The sequence below is a fragment of the Schistocerca nitens genome, chromosome 3 (genome assembly GCF_023898315.1).
Source record: "Schistocerca nitens isolate TAMUIC-IGC-003100 chromosome 3, iqSchNite1.1, whole genome shotgun sequence".
NCBI classification, from domain to species: domain Eukaryota; kingdom Metazoa; phylum Arthropoda; class Insecta; order Orthoptera; family Acrididae; genus Schistocerca; species Schistocerca nitens.
Genome location: NC_064616.1, coordinates 787,096,673 through 787,115,967, shown reverse-complemented (window position 1 = coordinate 787,115,967; position 19,295 = coordinate 787,096,673). Strand labels below are relative to the sequence as shown.

Below are 19,295 nucleotides of genomic sequence, written 5' to 3'. Positions count from 1 at the left end.
TTCCCTGTATATATTTCCACATCTCCACTATCAAAAAATATGTTAGCTCTTTCAATCCCAACACGTTCCACCAGCTTCCTATATTTAGTTTTGACAGCTCAATTTATCTTCAGCTTTCACATACAGAATGCTTTTATGACTAATTAAATATGAGAAAAGTGAAACAGATACAGGAAACAAATGAGCTGTACACACCTGCAATGTTTCTTCTTCGAGGCTTCTCTTTTCTTCCTCAGAACGTTGCAGGGAAGCCTGCAGAAATTCAAGTCGACTTGCATAACTCTTTTCAGCTTCTTGGGCTTCTGTTGAACACAAAATTTGAAACATAATTAATTAATGAGGCTATAAGACACTAACAAAAGGTCACAGTTGAATTATAATGTACGCAGAAGTTTCAAACTGCTGAAAGATCCCCCCCCCCCTCTCTCTCTCTCTCTCTCTCTCTCTCTCTCTCTCTGTGTGTGTGTGTGTGTGTGTGTGTGTGTGTGTGTGTGTGTGTGTGTGTGTGTGTGTGTGTTTTTGACTTAACAAGTAACATAACTCATTTTCGACAATAACTGTAAAACAGACAATATGACTTAGCATTTTTTCATGTCAACAAGGCATTGCCAGAACTGAAAAAAATGATAACTCACAGAAAAATATCTTATGACCAACAGAGAATTGAGCTTTGGGTCTCAGGATTTGTAGACTTTTCCTTACCCACTCAGTCACCAAGTCACATATTTAATCTAATTGAATGATACATATCTCATAGCCAAATTTGTAACTAATTCAATTACAGCAACTATTTCATAGGTTTAAGAGCCCATATAAATACAAAAATAAAACACACACACAAAATAAAATGCAAATAACAGAGAAAACATTTAAGCCAAATCTTTCACTCCAGCAAACACAATGAAAGTCATTCATGCAAAATTATGAGGATCACTCTGATGGTTGAGAAAAGAAGCTACTTCCACTCTCCTGAAAAATTCTGACTTCACATGGTCTCAAAGTACACACACCACTCTTTCAACATGTAGCCCTTCAAACCACATATTCAAGAATCGATATCAAGTGTATTTGGAAATGTTGTTCAGGATCTCTTTACAGGTGGAAACATTTACTTTCTATGAATCAATATAATTCCCACAGATGGTATATCTCTTCTTTCTCATACAGAAAAGTAACACAGGTCCTGATCTGGCTGGTAGGCTTGATGCAAAATTGTATGGTTTCAGAAACCTTTCCATTGTTTTCATTGCCCCAAGAACAAGCAAATTGTGATGATGGAGCAGCATTCAATATAGACTCATCTTTATCCGCCTCTACTAGAAACATGACATTCTTGAAACTTTCACTGTGATCATTGTATCACAGAATATGGGGGTAAGGCAATTAATTAAATGAGGGATAAGACAAAAGTTTCTCAAATTTGTTAAATTGCTTGATCACAGTATAAGGAACATACTTTGCAAACACATCAGGAGAAGAAAACAACTATTCAGAAAACTGGGAAACACAGTGCAGAGGGACTTTTAGTGTAAGTCTTGGAATATGTAAAATATACTGGTGATGATGTTGGTCATTTACCATTACCTCCATTTTTTTGAAATGATTTACGTGAAAAATTCCAAATTGTGTTTACAGCAACTTTTGGGTTCATAATCAATTTACTTATTACTTATTAAGAAAGGAAATGAAAGATCAATGTACCAGAATAAGATAAAGGAAATTAAACTACTTAAATAGGTTTTCCATACATAATCTACATAAGGTTGTAATTCATCTGCAAACAAATACACATATTAATTCTTATTGTTAGTCATGAAAAACAATGCCAGAAGGAAAAACAAGCAACCTTGCGTAGTTTTACACATTATTTGCCAGTCATGGTTTATTGGAACTGTTACTGCCGAAAAATTATTATCTCTTAGAAACAACAAGCCATACTGCCAAAGTTTAAAATCACAGCATCTGTATCCTTTTCACACACAACAGACCATGAACAGAAGAAGTAAGAAAAAATACTGTACAGCTTTGGCTGCAACAACATCAAAACAAATGCCTTAAAATACATATATACTGCAGGAACAATTATGGAGAATAGCAACTAGCTGCAATTACAAACTCTATATTATGAACAATATGAAATGATGCACTGTCACTTACCTTTTTCAGATATGAATTCCTGTTCATACTTTTTTAGCTTTTTTACTTTCAGACTTGTAGCTAGTTTCATTATATTTTTGGCAACTTCTTCAGAACGACATTTCTTTGGGAGGGAAACTCTGAAATACTTAAGTGTCGTCTCAAAATCAAGCGTGAGTAATTCCTTCTTACAAACCTATTAAGGAAGAATGTAACTAGTAATGACACTTTGAAACTAATTTTAATGTCAGATATAATATTGCATATTTGCTAAATAACAAGATAATACACACTAATGATGAGATTTATAATTAGCAAATTGAAATCATTTCTGCTTGAGAACTTCTACTCCATAAATTAATTTCTAGGTAGACAAAATGTCTGAACAAGTGCCAATAGCAATTATTAATACACATTAAAGATTCATGTAAATTGCCTGTATGCAGCCACATTTTCACTGTGTTTATTATATTTGTGAGCCTGTTGACACATTCACTGTGGTGTCACCACCAGACACCACAATTGCTAGGTGGTAGCTTAAATCGGCCGCGGTCCATTAGTACATGTCGGACCCGCGTGTCGCCACTGTGTGATCGTAGACCGAGCGCCACCACACGGCAGGTCTAGAGAGACGGACTAGCACTCGCCCCAGTTGTACGACGACATTGCTAGCGACTACACTGACGAAGCCTTTCTCTCATTTGCCGAGAGACAGTTAGAATAGCCTTCAGCTAAGTCCATGGCTACGACCTAGCAAGGCGCCATTTGTACCATTATGTATCTCAAGATAGTCTCACTTGTATCATCAAGAATGCTGTATACCAAAGGACAATATAAAAGTTAAGTGTTCTAGTAGCTACGTTCTTTTCTTTATCACATTCATTACGAATCCTGTTCCAGACTTCGCGCCAGTCGGCGTGTGTGTACGTGTGCCCTTTCGGCTACCCGTCTCTGTGGACTGGCTGCCTTGTCAGTCCACTACATTCACATCACAGATATAAACTACAAAACATGCAAATATAACTAGAGTAAACTAAACCAAGATTTTTTTTCAAAAAGTGTCAAAATCTGAATGATACACCAACATCAATTGTTATATTACTTTGAAATTCATTATACACTAATTACCAGATGAGACTAAACAGTAGTTTATGTTCTACTAATACCAAAACACATTTTTAAATGTTGATTCTATGTGTATGATCTAACAAATAACTTGCATTATGTACCATAGGATTAATTTCCATCACAAAATATAATAGTAATTTGTGACAGCATGTTGGGTGAATGACTAGTGATTCAATATGGTCACACATTTTTCCTGGTTCTCAGATGATAAAGTTATTCTCTGCTGCATACAGGACAGTAACAAAAAACAAAATTTATGTGCTCTTAATATTAGCAAAATAATGGGCAGAGAGAACCAAAAATGTCCATATATGCAGTAAACATGCAACAAATTTCTGTCAAATATCAATTTGATTCTATTATGATTTCCATTCCTCTTTGCAGTTACAGGTAACATTTTACATACAAAGACATTATGAAATGTATATATCACTAACAGGTTATTTTAAATTAGACAAAATTTCATGAAACAGACATAAGCCAAAAAATGTGCCTTGATCTGCAATAGCATTGAATTATACAGTTTTTTAATGTGTCTTAATTTTGTCCAAGACTATAGTCCTGATTTACTGGATACTGAATGTGTGCTATGGATATGCCTCTGATCAATAAAATTTCAGACATGTTCAACAGCCAACATATTAGGAGAATGTACAAGCCAGTGAAGTAGCAGCAACTCCTGAGCAGAACATTACCTGCAATGTTTGAAAAGTATTTTGTGGTATGACACTGAATAATGCAGTGTGGGACATGGCAATCACCTCTTTCTCATCTCAGTTATACTTCACCACCAGGTAGCTCTAAACTGAAGTAAGATTCAAAGAAGGATTTAATGGCAGTTGGTATGGTACAACCTATAATGACAACTAGACATTAGTGGGGGCACTACTGGTTTTGTGTCGGTGGCATCATGTACAAGGAATTGATATCACAAAGTCCACAGTGCAGCATACACTGAAATCCACAACAGGCACATAATAAAAATGCTGTTGAAGTGCTGCAGTATTGTGTGGACCAAGAGGAAGTTCAATGGTCCAGTACTGTCAGACAAGTAAAGTACTTGTCCAAATGACGGAGTGAAGTTTGATGTGTTACTGAGAGTAAAATAAAATTAAAATTTTGCACTCTTTTATTATTAAAAGCAGTTTTTTACTGTAAATGTTAAAAGTTGTTCTTACCTTATTTGTAAACTGAGTGCTGATGATTTGCTTTAGAGGCCACAGTGATGTAGCAAAATTTTATGTTGTTAGCAATTTGACAGAGTATTGTAGTGTTTGAAGTAAAGAAGAGAATAGCAAACAAAACCACTGGAATTCACAACTTGAGTGGTCAACTATGTCAAATTTTCTCAGTTTTGCACCTCATCATAAATTATAACTATATAGTACCAAGACCCACATTTGATGAAAAATGCAATGTACCCCAAGGAAGTGTTACAGGATCACTACTTTTTGCAATATATAGTGCAATATACATAAGTCACACAGCAGATAATTTCGGAAGTTACAAGAGGCTTTTCACGGATGATGCTATAGTATACATGTAAGTCGTAATGCTAGAAAATTGTAGCAAAATGCAAGAAGACATGCAAAGGATTGAGAATTGGTGTAGAGATCGACAGTTGACTCTCAAAATAAACAAACATAATGTGATGCACACACATAGGCAGAAAGACCAATTATTGTGTGACCGCACAATTGCATATCACTGGGAGCAGCCACATGCATTAAATACCTAAGAGTACGTGTACAGAGTGATTTAAAAAACAAAGATCACATAAAACTAATTGTAGGTAAGGCAGATGTCATACCTGAGAGTCACTGGAATAATCCTCAGGAAGTGTAGCACATCAACAAAGGAGGCAGCTTACAAAACACTGGTTCTACGAATAACTGAATATTGCTCAGCAGTCTGGGATCCCTACCATATAGAACTGACAGAGAAAATAGAGAAGATCCAAAGAAGAGCAGCGCATGTCATTACAGGTTCATTTAGTAAGTTTGAAAGCATCACAGAGATGCTCAGCCAACTCAAGTGGCAAACACTGAAAGAGAAGCGTTCTGCATCACAGTGTGGTTTACTGCTAAATGTCTAAGAGTGTACTTTCCTAGAAGATTCAACCTACATATTGCCTCCTCCTATGTATACCTCACAAAAAGACCAAGAAGGTTAAATTAGAGAGATTCAATCTCATACCACAACTGTTCTTCCCATGGACCATAAACAACTGGAACAGATGGGGGGAAATGACAGTGGTATACACAAAGTACCCCCTGTTACAAACCGTATGGTGGTTCACAGAGTATAGCTGTAGATGTACAAATAACAAAGTTTAGTAAATATAGTGTGGATAAGAATTTAGTGATACCATATAATCAAGGTACATGAATTACGCATAGTATATAAAACAGAAAAAAAATAATTCAGGGGTGGAATTGTAACAAATGAAGCCATTCCACCTTGCTACATTTCAGTCACACTAATAATCACGTCTAATTCACGAGAACACAGAACACTCTGAGGGTTAATGGGCATTAACAAGCATCAGCAATTCTGCTGTGGTTTGTGACAAGTTGTGTGGAGTCACATTACTCACTAACCAAATTATATTTCTGGTATGCAGAGTAGGGGCCTCGAGAGTTTTCTACTACTGTCCATCACAATAATAAAATTTGGTGGAGGCATGGCAACATTTGGCAGTGGTTATACTGAGAACTATTAGACATTGATGTCTTAAATAAAAGTTTACTCTTTTGAATTAAAGGCCATGTCTGATGATCCAGTGTGAATAACATTATAGTGACCTTTATCTATATGAAATTTCAGACTGCTAAACACATTACTCATTAGGTATCACACTGACCTGGTGTGGTCCTGGTTTACATAAGTTTTGACAATATAACAAATATGGAATGTTCACTGTCTCATAGCTCTTGTATTCTCCTTTGCAGCCATAATACTGTTCCTCCCCATAAATAATTTCCTCTCAATACCTGAAGCCTATTCTGTTTAACATTCATACCTTTGTCCTTTGCTATTCGACTTCACAATAAATATTGAATATTTTGTGATAAAAAATGATTTTAGGAGCACTGTCTAGGTTGCCTGCCCCCTTCTCATGATCACATCACTCCCCTGGTGATTTAAAATATACTCATCTACTAGCTTCAACAGAGGTGTTCACTTGGCTGAATAACTGCTGCACGGTTCTCAGTCATACACTACACACCTCAGCTGCTCTCAACTGGCAAATGGCAACAACAGGACAGAAACCATGTTGTAGTAGCCACCAGAAAGATCGCGGGAGGTGCACATTGGCACGGCACGTCACGGGCGGTAGTTGCCGCAAGTAGAGTCCCGTCCACCAGAGGGCACGCGAGAATTCGGACGCGACCTCTGCCGGCGTAACAACAAGAACAACAACAACAACAACAACTCCAGCAGCACGGGCCGTGCCCAGTCAGTCAACATCGGGCGTGCCTAGGACACAGTCCCGGTCTACGCTAAGTGAAGTGCGACGTAAACGTGAACAGTGTTATTACACAATTGGCGACGAGTAGGGTCGTCCTTTCGCGTGTTGCGTCATTGTTCCGGTTTCGCAGTTTCTCCACGGCATGGAGGATTTGGTGCGAGTTTTGGTTGCGCAGCAGACGGAACTCATGGCCACCATGAAACAAGTGCTTCCGGCGTTGCTCTCCACGCCGTCTGCTCCGGCACAGTTCCCTCCTCCCTTTCCCCCGTATGACGAGACGGCGGAGGATTGGGACGCATATGAACATCGCCTTCGGCAGCATTTCCAGGCGTTTCATGTTGCCGATGCGGAGGTATGTCGTGCTCTCTTCTTGTCTTGGATATCTCCCTCGCTGTATCAAGTTTTGCGGCAGCTAGCGCCGTTGCAGGAACCCTCGTCCTTGTCTTTCGACGCATTGTGTTCGTTGCTGTCTTCATATTATCGCCGCCGCACGCATGTTGTGGCGGCTAGGGTCGAGTTCTATCAATGCAAGAAACAGCCCCATCAGTCTTACCGGGCGTGGGCCGCTACCCTGCACGGTCTTAGTCGCAAGTGTCATTTTGTCACGGAGCAGTCGCGAGAGTCGTATGCCCACGTTATGGTACGCGACGTCATTGTTCGTTCGGCCCCTGATAGGGAGGTCCGGCAACGATCCCTGCAGTTAGAAGACCCTTCCCTCGAGGAAGTTCTGTCCATTGCTCAATCGTATGAAGTCTCTCACGCGGCAGGTCAACAGCTGGAAGTGTGGTGCGACGTCGCGGAGGTTCAGGGTGGCGCGGCCGCGTCCACTGTGTCCGGGGTGGACGACGTGCGAGCGGTACAATCAGGCCGTTATGGCCGCTCCCGCATGGCGCGTAAACAGAATTCCGGCCGCCGGCCCCTGTTGCCATCCTGTGCGTCGTGCTATATACATCACGATCGGTCAGAGTGCCCCCAGCGTTGGGCCATTTGTCGCAAATGTAATAAAAAAGGTCACGTTGCTAAAGTTTGCCGCTCAGCCTCAAAAGCATCAAAGGAAGCAAGTACAGAGGACATGGATGTTGACATTCAGGAAGTTTCATCGGGCCAGGCTCCCGACGCATCGGCCCACAAACTCTTTATTGAGGTGTCGGTTCGGTCGCGCCGGTTACAACTGCAAGTAGATACGGGGGCGGCAGTTTCGTTGTTGAATGCACAAACTTATTCCGACCTTGGATCGCCCCCATTGGCGCCAGTTTACCGGCATCTACGCGGTTATGGTAAACAGTTCATTCCCCTACTGGGTCAATTCACTACCGACGTGACTTACAAATCAGTCACTCGGCCTATTACTTTTATTGTTGTCAGTGATGCGAGCTCCGCTAACCTTTTTGGCCTGGATGCCTTTCAAGCTTTCGGTTTTTCTATTGCTGACACCATACAGTTGGTCTCCGAAGACGTTCCCTATCACTCATTGGAATCTTTGATCTCAGACTTTCCAGATATTTTTGAGGAGGGCCTGGGGCGTGTTTCCGATTTTGAAGCTCACTTAATGTTGAAGGCGTTGGCTCGCCCGCGTTTTCTACGCGCGAGACAGATCCCCTTGGCTCTCCGCCCTCAGGTAAAGGAAGAGCTAGACCGGCTGACAGCCCTAGGGGTCGTTCTTCCCATTTCTTCCAGTGAGTGGGCTTCGCCCCTCGTTATTGTCAAGAAGCCCTCAGGAAACTTACGTCTTTGTGGCGATTTCAAGGCCACCATTAATTCCCAATTGGTGGTGGACACCTATCCTTTGCCTCGTGCTGATGAATTGTTCTCCACCGTGGCGGGTGGCCAATATTTTTCGAAAATCGATCTGTCGGAGGCTTATCATCAGATACCGCTTGATGAGGACTCCAAACGGCTGGCGGTCGTCAACACCCCGTTTGGCCTTTACCAATACCAGCGGTTGGCTTTTGGAATATCCAGTGCCCCGGCGATATTCCAGCGTTATCTTGAGCATGTCACGTCGACAATCCCTCATTGTATTAATTACCTGGATGACATAATTGTCACAGGCCGCAGCACGAAGGAACACTTGCACAACCTTCGCACCCTCTTTCTCAAATTCAGGTCTGTGGGCTTGCGTTGCAACCTGCATAAGTCAACCTTCTTCCAACCGTCCATTGAGTATGTGGGCTACACCATATCTCGGCATGGCATACAGCCACTAGGAAGTTTGGTCCAAGGTATCGTCAACCTTCCTCGGCCCACTTCGCTGAAAGAGTTACAAGCTTTTTTAGGCAAGATAGCCTATTACCACCGGTTCATTCCCAGGGCTTCCACTATAGCCCACCCCCTGTACTGTCTTCTGCACAAGGGTGTTCCTTTTGATTGGTTGCCTGCATGCGAGCGAGCGTTCACCTCGTTGAAGGGCCTCCTCACTTCAGCCCCTTGTTTGGCTACTTTTGATCCCCGTAAGCCGTTGGTCCTGGCTACAGATGCTTCGCAGTATGGGGTGGGGGCGGTCCTGGCCCATCGCAACGCAAACGGTTCCGAGCAACCACTGGCGTTTGCGTCTAATACGCTTAGTCCCGCGCAGGCCCATTACTCCCAGGTGGAAAAAGAGGCTTTGGCCATTGTCTACGCTGTTACCAAGTTTCACCCTTTCTTGTACGGCACGAAGTTTCAGTTAATCACTGACCATAAGCCGTTAATATCGTTATTTGGCCCCGCCTCTCAGATTCCGGATAGGGCGGCCCACAGACTACAGCGCTGGGCCTTGTTCCTCTCTAAGTACCATTATGACATTCATTTTCGCCCTACAGGACAGCATGCCAACGCCGACGCTCTTTCCCGTCTTCCGGTGGGCCCGGATCCTACGTTCGATCGCGAGGAGATTATGTGTTTTCATTTGGATGTGGCATCCCGCCAAGCAGTTGATGGCTTTCCGATCACTAGTTCTCGAGTCGCCAGGGAAACGGCGGCTGACCCGGTTCTCCGGCAAGTAGTTCGCCTCATTCAGCAGGGGTGGTCCTCCCGCCCTCCGGGCCGGGCCTCGGACCCTCTTCGTAATTATTTTCTTCTACGAGACCGCCTCTCGGTCTTGGAAGGAGTTCTCCTTCTGGCTACTGATGATACAGCTCCTCGCGTGGTTGTTCCTGCAGGTTTACAACGGGAGGTCCTCACGTTATTACATGCGGGGCACTGGGGTGTTTCCCGTACTAAAACCTTGGCTCGCAGATATGTGTACTGGCCCGGTATTGACAGAGAAATTGAGCACTTGGTGGCCGCCTGTTCCCAGTGTGCGAGCCAACAAGCATCTCCCAGGGCAGCGTTCTCTTCATGGCCGCCGGCAACACAAGCATGGGAGCGTGTTCACATCGATTTTGCAGGCCCGTTTCTCAATGGCTTTTGGCTCATTGTCATTGATGCTTATTCCCGATTCCCATATGTGGTTCGCTGCTCCTCAACCGCTTCAGAAGATGCAATCCAGGCACTAGCAAAAATCTTTTCTGTGGAAGGTCTGCCAATCACCCTGGTCTCAGACAATGGAGCGCAGTTTATTTCGCAGACCTTCCAGGATTTTTGTAGGCGCTTTGGTATTCGGCACGTTTGCTCTCCCCCCTTCCATCCACAATCGAATGGGGAAGCCGAGCGCATGGTGCGCACATTTAAGATGCAGATGAAAAAGTATGTGCACGAATTTCCTGCAGAGGAAGCCTTGACGTTTTTCTTGACGGCATACCGGACCACACCAATGGGCGACCGCAGCCCCGCAGAGCTCCTCCATGGGCGTCAACCTAGGACTCTGCTGCACCTCCTCCGGCCTGGTCCTCGCCAGTCTTCACAAAACAAAGTACCTGGCTTTCCACTGGGTATGTCGGTCTGGGCCCGTGGGTTTGGTCGCAATCCACGTTGGATACCGGCGGTGGTCCTGCGCCGAAATGGCCGCCGGCTCTATACCTTGCAGGTGGGGGATCGGGTGGTACGTCGTCACCAAAATCAGCTACGTCCACGTTCGGGCACCCACCCTCCGACCTCTCGGACACCGGCTTCCCCATTGCCGGCACCTGTATTGGTTTCACAGGGGACGTTACCTCCTCTCCCCGCTGTGACTCTGCCGCACTGCGATTGTTCTCGGCCTTGGCAGCCTCCAGTAGCTCCAGCACCGGCATCGCCATCATTCGAGATGCCCCAGCGAGAGCCGGCCCCCCTAGCAGGTTCGGTTTCTCAGGGGGCTAGTTCACCTGTGGTTGTCCCTTCCCCTTCGTCCCCACCACTGGGTCTTGCCCCTCCCGAGGTGGAACGGGATCCGGAGTTCGACAGCTTGTCACCCGTTCTGTCCCGAGCTCCGGTTGTGGGACGACGGGGGCCTCTTCGTGTGGGTCACTTCCAGCCGTATTCGAAGGTTCCAGCTCGAGGGTTGGCAGATCCCCTCGACTCCAGCCATCCAATGGATGTGGAGGTCATCACTCCTGCCCGACGCTCCACCTTCCGACGCAGTGGATCACAGTGGCTTCACCCCCCGAAGGAGGAGGAGTGTAGTAGCCACCAGAAAGATCGCGTGAGGCGCACATTGGCACGGCGCGTCACGGGCGGTAGTTGCCGCAAGTAGAGTCCCGTCCACCAGAGGGCACGCGAGAATTCGGACGCGACCTCTGCCGGCGTAACAACAAGAACAACAACAACAACAACAACAACAACAACAACTCCAGCAGCACGGGCCGTGCCCAGTCAGTCAACATCGGGCGTGCCTACGACACAGTCCCGGTCTACGCTAAGTGAAGTGCGACATAAACGTGAACAGTGTTATTACACATGTGCTGATGCTTCATTCACTTCCAACCCTCTTTTGAAAAAAATATACATACAGTAAACTACAGCTCTTGCTTGTTTGGATAACACTTGGCACTTTTCCTCATGTCACTAGTAACAAATACCATGAGAACAACACAGCCATCAAATCACAAGCACTACAGTGAAAATAACCTCTGAAAGTTCAAAGCATGCTCAGTTACACATGGAACAGCACAAATGGTGGAATTTGGCTGCAGCTTCATGTGGTATACTTTGTCTTGCAACTGTGAATTTTCCCTCCACCCACCTCCTTAGCTGTTCTGGACTGCAGCACATCAGCCATCAAGGTAAATATAGCCTGCTGACTTGAGAATCCATTTTAGTTTTCAAAATACTTGACAGTAGCATGCTTAAGCCAGTGCAGGAAAGTACCATTATGAAAAGATTTATTATAAAGTTCAGCTGAAGAAAATTTTATTATTTTACTGCTGATTTGTGTTTAAATGTAAAATATTTACATAGTCCCAGTACTAAATAAGTGTTCAAACATGAAATATAAACAACTGGCAGAAAAAAGCTCTTAAAATTGACTGCAGTCTTGAGGACATCTTTGAACAGTTTATTATCTACCTTTAAACAAATTTCTTAATATTTTATGCAGTGTTCCTGTCTTGTGTGTTCTACAGTGATCCAAATAGTTGTTATCTAGTTGCTGGAATGACTTGTTTCTTCCTGAAAGTAAATCTACTGATGTGAATTAACCCTCTCATTGTCAATTAGTTATTTAGTATCATGTTCCATGGATCACTTGTATAATTAATTGTAATTATATGGAAGTAATCATTTTACATTCGTACTGTTGTGAGTTAATAATTCATATCCATCACCTTTTACACATTATAAAATTAGAAGTTCTTCTGCAGAATAGAAGGAGTTGTCAAGGAGAAACTTTTACAGCTTATTTTCCAATTTGTGTCAGACATTTTACATCATTGGGCAAGTGATCAAAAATTTTGGTGGTTTAATTGCATACAGTTTGTTGTGCTAAAGACAACCTTAATGCGGAGTAATGAATGTCATTTTTTCTCCTGGTATTGTAATTACATACACAATTTTTCTTTTGAACTGCAATGGATTATTTACAATAAAAAATACTTCATAAGGGAATAAATATACTGATCATTGGTGAGCAGCACACATATTATTCTTACAGTACACGTTTGAGCAATGAACACCTTCTTTCCTAAAGTTGAATTACCCCACAATGTTATTCCATGTAACATTATTGAATGAAAATATGCAAAATATATGTATTTACTGATTTGTCTCTCAACAAGATTTCCAATGATTCGATGTACAAATGCGTCCCTTGATGCAAAGTAGTCTTCTCTTGGTTTTTGCAAAATATTCTGAACCCGGGGTTTAGGAGCATTTAATCTATTTACACAGGTTGATATCTTATGAAAAAAGTTTTAAAATTAACTTTTGACTATGTTGTTGAATGTATTATATTTTTCATTAACACCAAATGTAGATGTACATCATCTTTCCAGTCTGTATTTCACAAATACTTCTTGATTTCTTCAGTTTCTTTTTCATTTATCACCCCTCCAGTTTTCTGATTCTTTTTATTTATTTCATGCAGCCTGACATTAAACATCAGCAGTTGACCATCACGATCTGGGAGACCATTAACTACAGGAATTATGCTGCGACTTCACAAACTAAACTTGTATATAATAATACTGTAACAGTAGAGCTGCTGGTACCCAATTTTTGTTGCAAACTGAATAGAGAGTGAGCTCACACAAAATGGCTAGGGACTCAAGTATAGCTTTCCAATAAAATGAAAACTGTCATCAATACAGAGGTTGACTTTAGAGCACGTATGCACAAAAGGTTTACATTATCATGTCAGAGATGACAGGAACTATTTGGAAAAGCAGTTGAATGGAATGGATAATGTCTCGAAAATAAGTTATAAGATGAACATCAATGAAAATAAAACAAGGCTAATTGAATGTAGGTGAATTAAATTAGGTGATGCCAATGTAATTAGATTAGGAAATGAGACACTAACTGTAGATGAGTTTCACTTTTTGGGCAAAAAATTACTGACTACGGCCCAAGTAGAGAGGACATAAAAGTGCAGCAGACTGGAGATAGCAAGAAATATGTTTCTGAAAAAGAAAAATTAGTTAACCTAAAAAAACTGTTACTAAGTCTTTTCTGAAAGTATTTGGCTGGAGTGTAACCTCGTATGGAAGTGAAACGTTGATTAACAGTTCAGACACGAAGAGAATAGAATCTTTCGAAATGTAATGCTTCAGAAGAATGCTGAAGATTAGATGGATAGATTGGACAACTAATGACAAGATACTGAATCAAACTGGAGAAATAAGAAATCTATGGCACAACTTAACTAATAAAGGGATCTGTTAAACAATGCAAAATCCAGGATGGAATAATGATAACATATAAAAAAGATAGACTGCTACTCAATAGCGGAGACGCCAAGTCACAGGTAGATACAACAAAAATGCTGTCAAACAAGTAAGTTTTCACCCAAAAAGCCCTTCATTAGACATGACATGTACACCACACATGCACACCACACACGCTTGCGCGCACACACATAACTCTTGCATTAATGTGTGTATTTTGTCTAATTTTGATGCAGGCCTTTTCAGCGGAAAGCTTACTTGTTTGACAGCCTTTTTGTTCTCCCCATCTGTGACTCAGCATCTCCATTATAAGATAAGCAGCAATCGATCCTTTTCACATATTTTTAAAGGGATCTGTTAACAGGACACATTTTGAGACTTCAAGGAACAGTGAATTCAGTATTGGAGGGAAGTGTGAAGGGGAAAAACTGTAGAGAGAGATTAAGGCTTCATTACAGTAAGCATATACAAATGGATGTCGGTCACAGTAGTTAAGCAGAGATGAAGAGGCTTACATGGGATAGGATAGCACGAAGAGCTGCATGAAGTTAGTCTTTGGCCTGAAGACCACAACAAGAACATCTCCACTTACATATCATTCTGTTTCAAAGTTAAAAAGTTTTATAATGTATCAAGTTGTTTCATGCATAATTCAAAATTACCTAATGGAGCCCTGTATATTGCGACAGTATGTTTCACAAAATTCTATGTCTGCAGCATGTGCTTCAAAATGCAAATCACTACAAAATCTAAGGATATAAAAATATTTATCTTTGTATCCCTTCCTAATGTGACACCTCCTTTCTCCATACCTGATCAGCAGTACCTGGATGCTAAGACACATTGAATTCCCACAGCAGTGGTCAACTGATGTCAAGAAACATAAATTACATCTACATGATTTATGAGCTGCATTGCATCAAACAAATTAGATGTTCTTGATTTTATTTAGTATCCCTATAATTTTTGGTGTAACCATCACAAATCATTGTGCTCAAGGCTGAGTGTTATGACCCCATAAACCAATCATCTCCATCCTATATGGTTACCTGCTTCTCTTAGAGCCTGCTGAAGAGGTAGACTGTAGATAATCTTAATTTTATCCATCCACGTGCTTGCTGCTCTCCCTGTCAGTCTCATTTCCTCTGTCTTTCCTTCCATGATTATCTTCTCTAAATTTTCTCCATTTCTTCTCACAATGTGGCCAAAGAACTGGAGAATGTTTTGGCTGTCACGAGAAGAAAGTCACCTGGAGGTACTGAGTTACTGAATAATGGACACATTAGTTGTTCTTTCAGCCCATTTTATGTGCAGCAATCCGCACCTGCACCAAAGCCCAAATACATCAATCTGCTGCTTTTCTGTGGCCTTAAGAGTCCATGTTTCCCAACTGTAAAAGAATACGAAAAATACAAGTGTTTCAGCAAGCCAGATCTTTGTGCTGTTCATTATCACTCTGTTCTGCCAGATCTTGGTGGGCATCTACATAGCCACTCATCCTACTGTGATCTGTCTTTTATCTCATCTCCACACCTTTCCGTGTTGCAGATGGTTGACCCAAGATGGATGAGAGAATGCATGACTTCCAATTCCCTTAATCAATCTGTGAGTTGGACCTGTGCTCTTTGATCAATTATCTTCAGACATTTTAGTTATACTTACTTAACACTGACAGCCTAAGATCTGAGTTTACCGTAAAAACAGAAAAACAGTCCTGCTCTCATATCACTGACTGCAGGGATATTCCAATGAGTGACAATAATTCCCCTCTCCCTGCCCTAATGCCAAATTTCCTTTCCTATTACCATTCCTTTTCCTACTGAGATGTAAGCCACGACGTAGCCCCACCTAGCAATAACATCAGAAGCAAACAATTTCATGTTCGACCATATAACTGAGGGAAGTAGCTAATACAGCACCACGCTTTCTACCCTGCCTACTGTCACAATATGATACATCTTTCCACAATCCTTGCACAAAGAACCTACACTCTAAGGAAAAATATACCACACCATGAAGAAATTACCCAAATGGGACAGAAATCAGTAGATGTGATGTACATCTACAGATAAACAAACTATTACAATTTCAGAAAAAAATTGGATGATTTATTTGAGAGAAAGAGCTTCACACACTGAGCAAGTCAATAATTTGTTGGTCCACCTCCAGCCCTTATGAAAGCAGTTATTTGGCTTGGCTTTGATAAATAGAGTTGTTGGTTGTCTTTCTGAGGGACATTGCGTCAAATTCTGTCCAATTGGTATGTTAGATCATCAAAGTCACGAGATATTTGGAGGGCCCTGTCTATAATGCTCTAAATGTTCTCAATTGGGGAGAGATACCGCAATCTTACTGGCCTAGGTATGGTTTGACAAGCATGAAGACAAGCAGTAGAAACTGTCATCATATATGGGCAGGCAGTATCTTGCTGAAATGTAAGCCCGGGATGGATTGCCATGAAGGGCAACGAACCGGGGGGCACAGAATATCGTCGATGGACCGCTCTGTTGTAAGGGTGCCATGGATGACAACCAATGCAGTCCTGCCATGTAAAGAAATGGCAACATAGACCATCACTTCTGGTTATCAGGCCATATGAGGTGTGATCAAAAAGTAACAGGAATTTTTGTCTTTCTCAAAGAATCTTTATTTATTCATCAACTTTGTCCCCATCATCAAAGTAATTCCTCTCAGATACAATACATTTGCGCCAACACTTTTTCCAATTTTGGAAGCATTTCTGGAACTCACTTTCTGTTATGGTGTTCATCTCCTTCAGCGATTCTGTTTTTATCTCATCAGTGGTGGCAAAATGATGTCTTTCCATGGTTCTCTTCAGCCTCATGAGTAGAAAGAAGTCAAGGGGGCCATGTCTGGTGATTATGGTAGCTGACACAACATAATGGTTTTGATTTTTTGCCAAAAAATCATGAGCAATCATTGAGGTGTGAGTGGGAGCATTATAATGATGCAATTTTCACAAGTGATTTTGCCACAATTCTGGTCATTTTCTCCAGATTGCTTCACACAAATGATGCAAATTTCCACTTAGTATTCCTTATTGACAGGACAACCATAAGGCAGGAGCTCATGCTGGACTGTCCCATAGTAATCGAGGTTCTCAAATTTTTTTTGGTCTTAGCTCTCAAGACAGTTACCATTGGGACAATCGGGCCTTGGTTTCTACTTCATACCTGAATCATAAAAGAAGGTTGTATACCTGGAAGAATCCTGGAGATACTAAAAGGTATCAGATAGATTATATAATAGTAAGACAGTGATTTAGGAACCAGGTTTTAAACTGTAAGACATTTCCAGGGGCAGATGTGGATTCTGACCACAATCTATTGGTTATGAACTGCAGATTGAAACTGAAGAAACTGCAAAAAGGTGGGAATTTAAGGAGATGGGAACTGGATAAACTGAAAGAACCAGAGGTTGTACAGAGTTTCAGGGAGAGCATAAGGGAACAATTGACAGGAATGGGGAAAGAAATACAGTAGAAGAAGAATGGGTAGTTTTGAGGGATGAAGTAGTGAAGGCAGCAGACGATCAAGTAGGTAAAAAGACGAGGGCTAGTAGAAATCCTTGGGTAACAGAAGATATATTGAATTTAATTGATGAAAGGAGAAAATATAAAAATGCAGCAAATGAAGCAGGCAAAAAGGAATACAAACGTCTCAAAAATGAGATCGACAGGAAGTGCAAAATGGCTAAGCAGGGATGGCTACAGGACAAATGTAAGGATGTAGAGGCTTATCTCACTAGGGGTAAGATAGATACTGCCTACAGGAAAATTAAAGAGACCTTTGGAGATAAGAGAACCACTTGCATGAACATCAAGAGCTCAGATGGAAACCCAGTTCTAAGCAAAGAAGGGAAAGCAGAAAGGTGGAAGGAGTATATAGAGGGTTTATACAAGGCAATGTACTTCAGGACAATATTATGGAAATGGAAGAGGATGTAGATGAAGACGAAATGGGAGATAAGATACTGCGTGAAGAGTTTGACAGAGCACTGAAAGACCTGAGTCGAAACAAGGCCCTGGGAGTAGACAACATTCCATTAGAACTACTGATGGCCTTGGGAGAGCCAGTCATGACAAAACTCTACCATCTGGTGAGCAAGATGTATGAGACAGACGAAATACCCTCAGACTTCAAGAAGAATATAATAATTCCAATCCCAAAGAAAGCAGGTGTTGACAGATGTGAAAATTACCGAACTATCAGTTTAATAAGTCACAGCTGCAAAATACTAAGGCGAATTCTTTACAGACAAATGGAAAAACTGGTAGAAGCGGACCTCAGGGAAGATCAGTTTGGATTCCGTAGAAATGTTGGAACACGTGAGGCAATACTAACCTTACGACTTATCTTAGAAGAAAGATTAAGAAAAGGCAAACCTACGTTTCTAGCATTTGTAGACTTAGAGAAAGCTTTTGATAATGTTAACTGGAATACTCTCTTCCAAATTCTGAAGGTGGCAGGGGTAAAATGCAGGGAGCGAAAGGCTGTTTACAATTTGTACAGAAACCAGATGGCAGTTATAAGAGTCGAGGGGCATGAAAGGGAAGCAGTGGTTGGTAAAGGAGTGAGACAGGGTTTTAGCCTCTCCCCGATGTTATTCAATCTGTATATTGAGCAAGCAGTAAAGGAAACAAAAGAAAAATTCGGAGTAGGTATTAAAACTCATGGAGAAGTAGTAAAAACTTTGAGGTTCGCCGATGACATTGTAATTCAGTCCGAGACAGCAAAGGACTTGGAAGAGCTGTTGAACGGAATGGACAGTGTCTTGAAAGGAGGATATAAGATGAACACCAACAAAAGCAAAATGAGGATAATGGAATGTAGTCAAATTAAATCGGGTGATGCTGAGGGAATTAGATTAGGAAATGAGACACTTAAAGTAGTAAAAGAGTTTTGCTATTTAGGGAGTAAAATAACTGATGATGGTCGAAGTAGAGAGGATATAAAATGTAGACTGGCAATGGCAAGGAAATCGTTTCTGAAGAAGAAAAATTTGTTACATCGAGTATAGATTTAAGTGTCAGGAAGTCGTTTCTGAAAGTATTTGTATGGAGTGTAGTCATGTATGGAAGTGAAACATGGACGATAACTAGTTTGGACAAGAAGAGAATAGAAGCTTTCGAAATGTGGTGCTACAGAAGAATGCTGAAGATAAGGTGGGTAGATCACGTAACTAATGAGGAGGTATTGAATAGGATTGGGGAGAAGAGAAGCTTGTGGCACAACTTGACTAGAAGAAGGGATCGGTTGGTAGGACATGTTTTGAGGCACCAAGGAATCACAAATTTAGCATTGGAGGGCAGCGTGGAGGGT

At 41.7% G+C, this 19,295-nt stretch overlaps 1 protein-coding gene across 4 annotated transcripts in view; it reads right to left on the bottom strand.

Moving 5' to 3' along the window:
* Positions 1-19,295, bottom strand: part of LOC126248802 (rab GTPase-activating protein 1-like) — a 185,686-nt gene that overhangs the window by 32,736 nt on the left and 133,655 nt on the right. For all 4 annotated transcript variants that reach the window (XM_049950193.1, XM_049950196.1, XM_049950195.1 and 1 more), the window contains 2 exons: positions 2,158-2,332; positions 196-302 (listed from right to left, as the gene is read on the bottom strand). In XM_049950193.1, the coding sequence (XP_049806150.1) occupies positions 196-302; positions 2,158-2,332 (282 nt within the window). The remainder of the gene's footprint in view (positions 1-195; positions 303-2,157; positions 2,333-19,295) is intronic.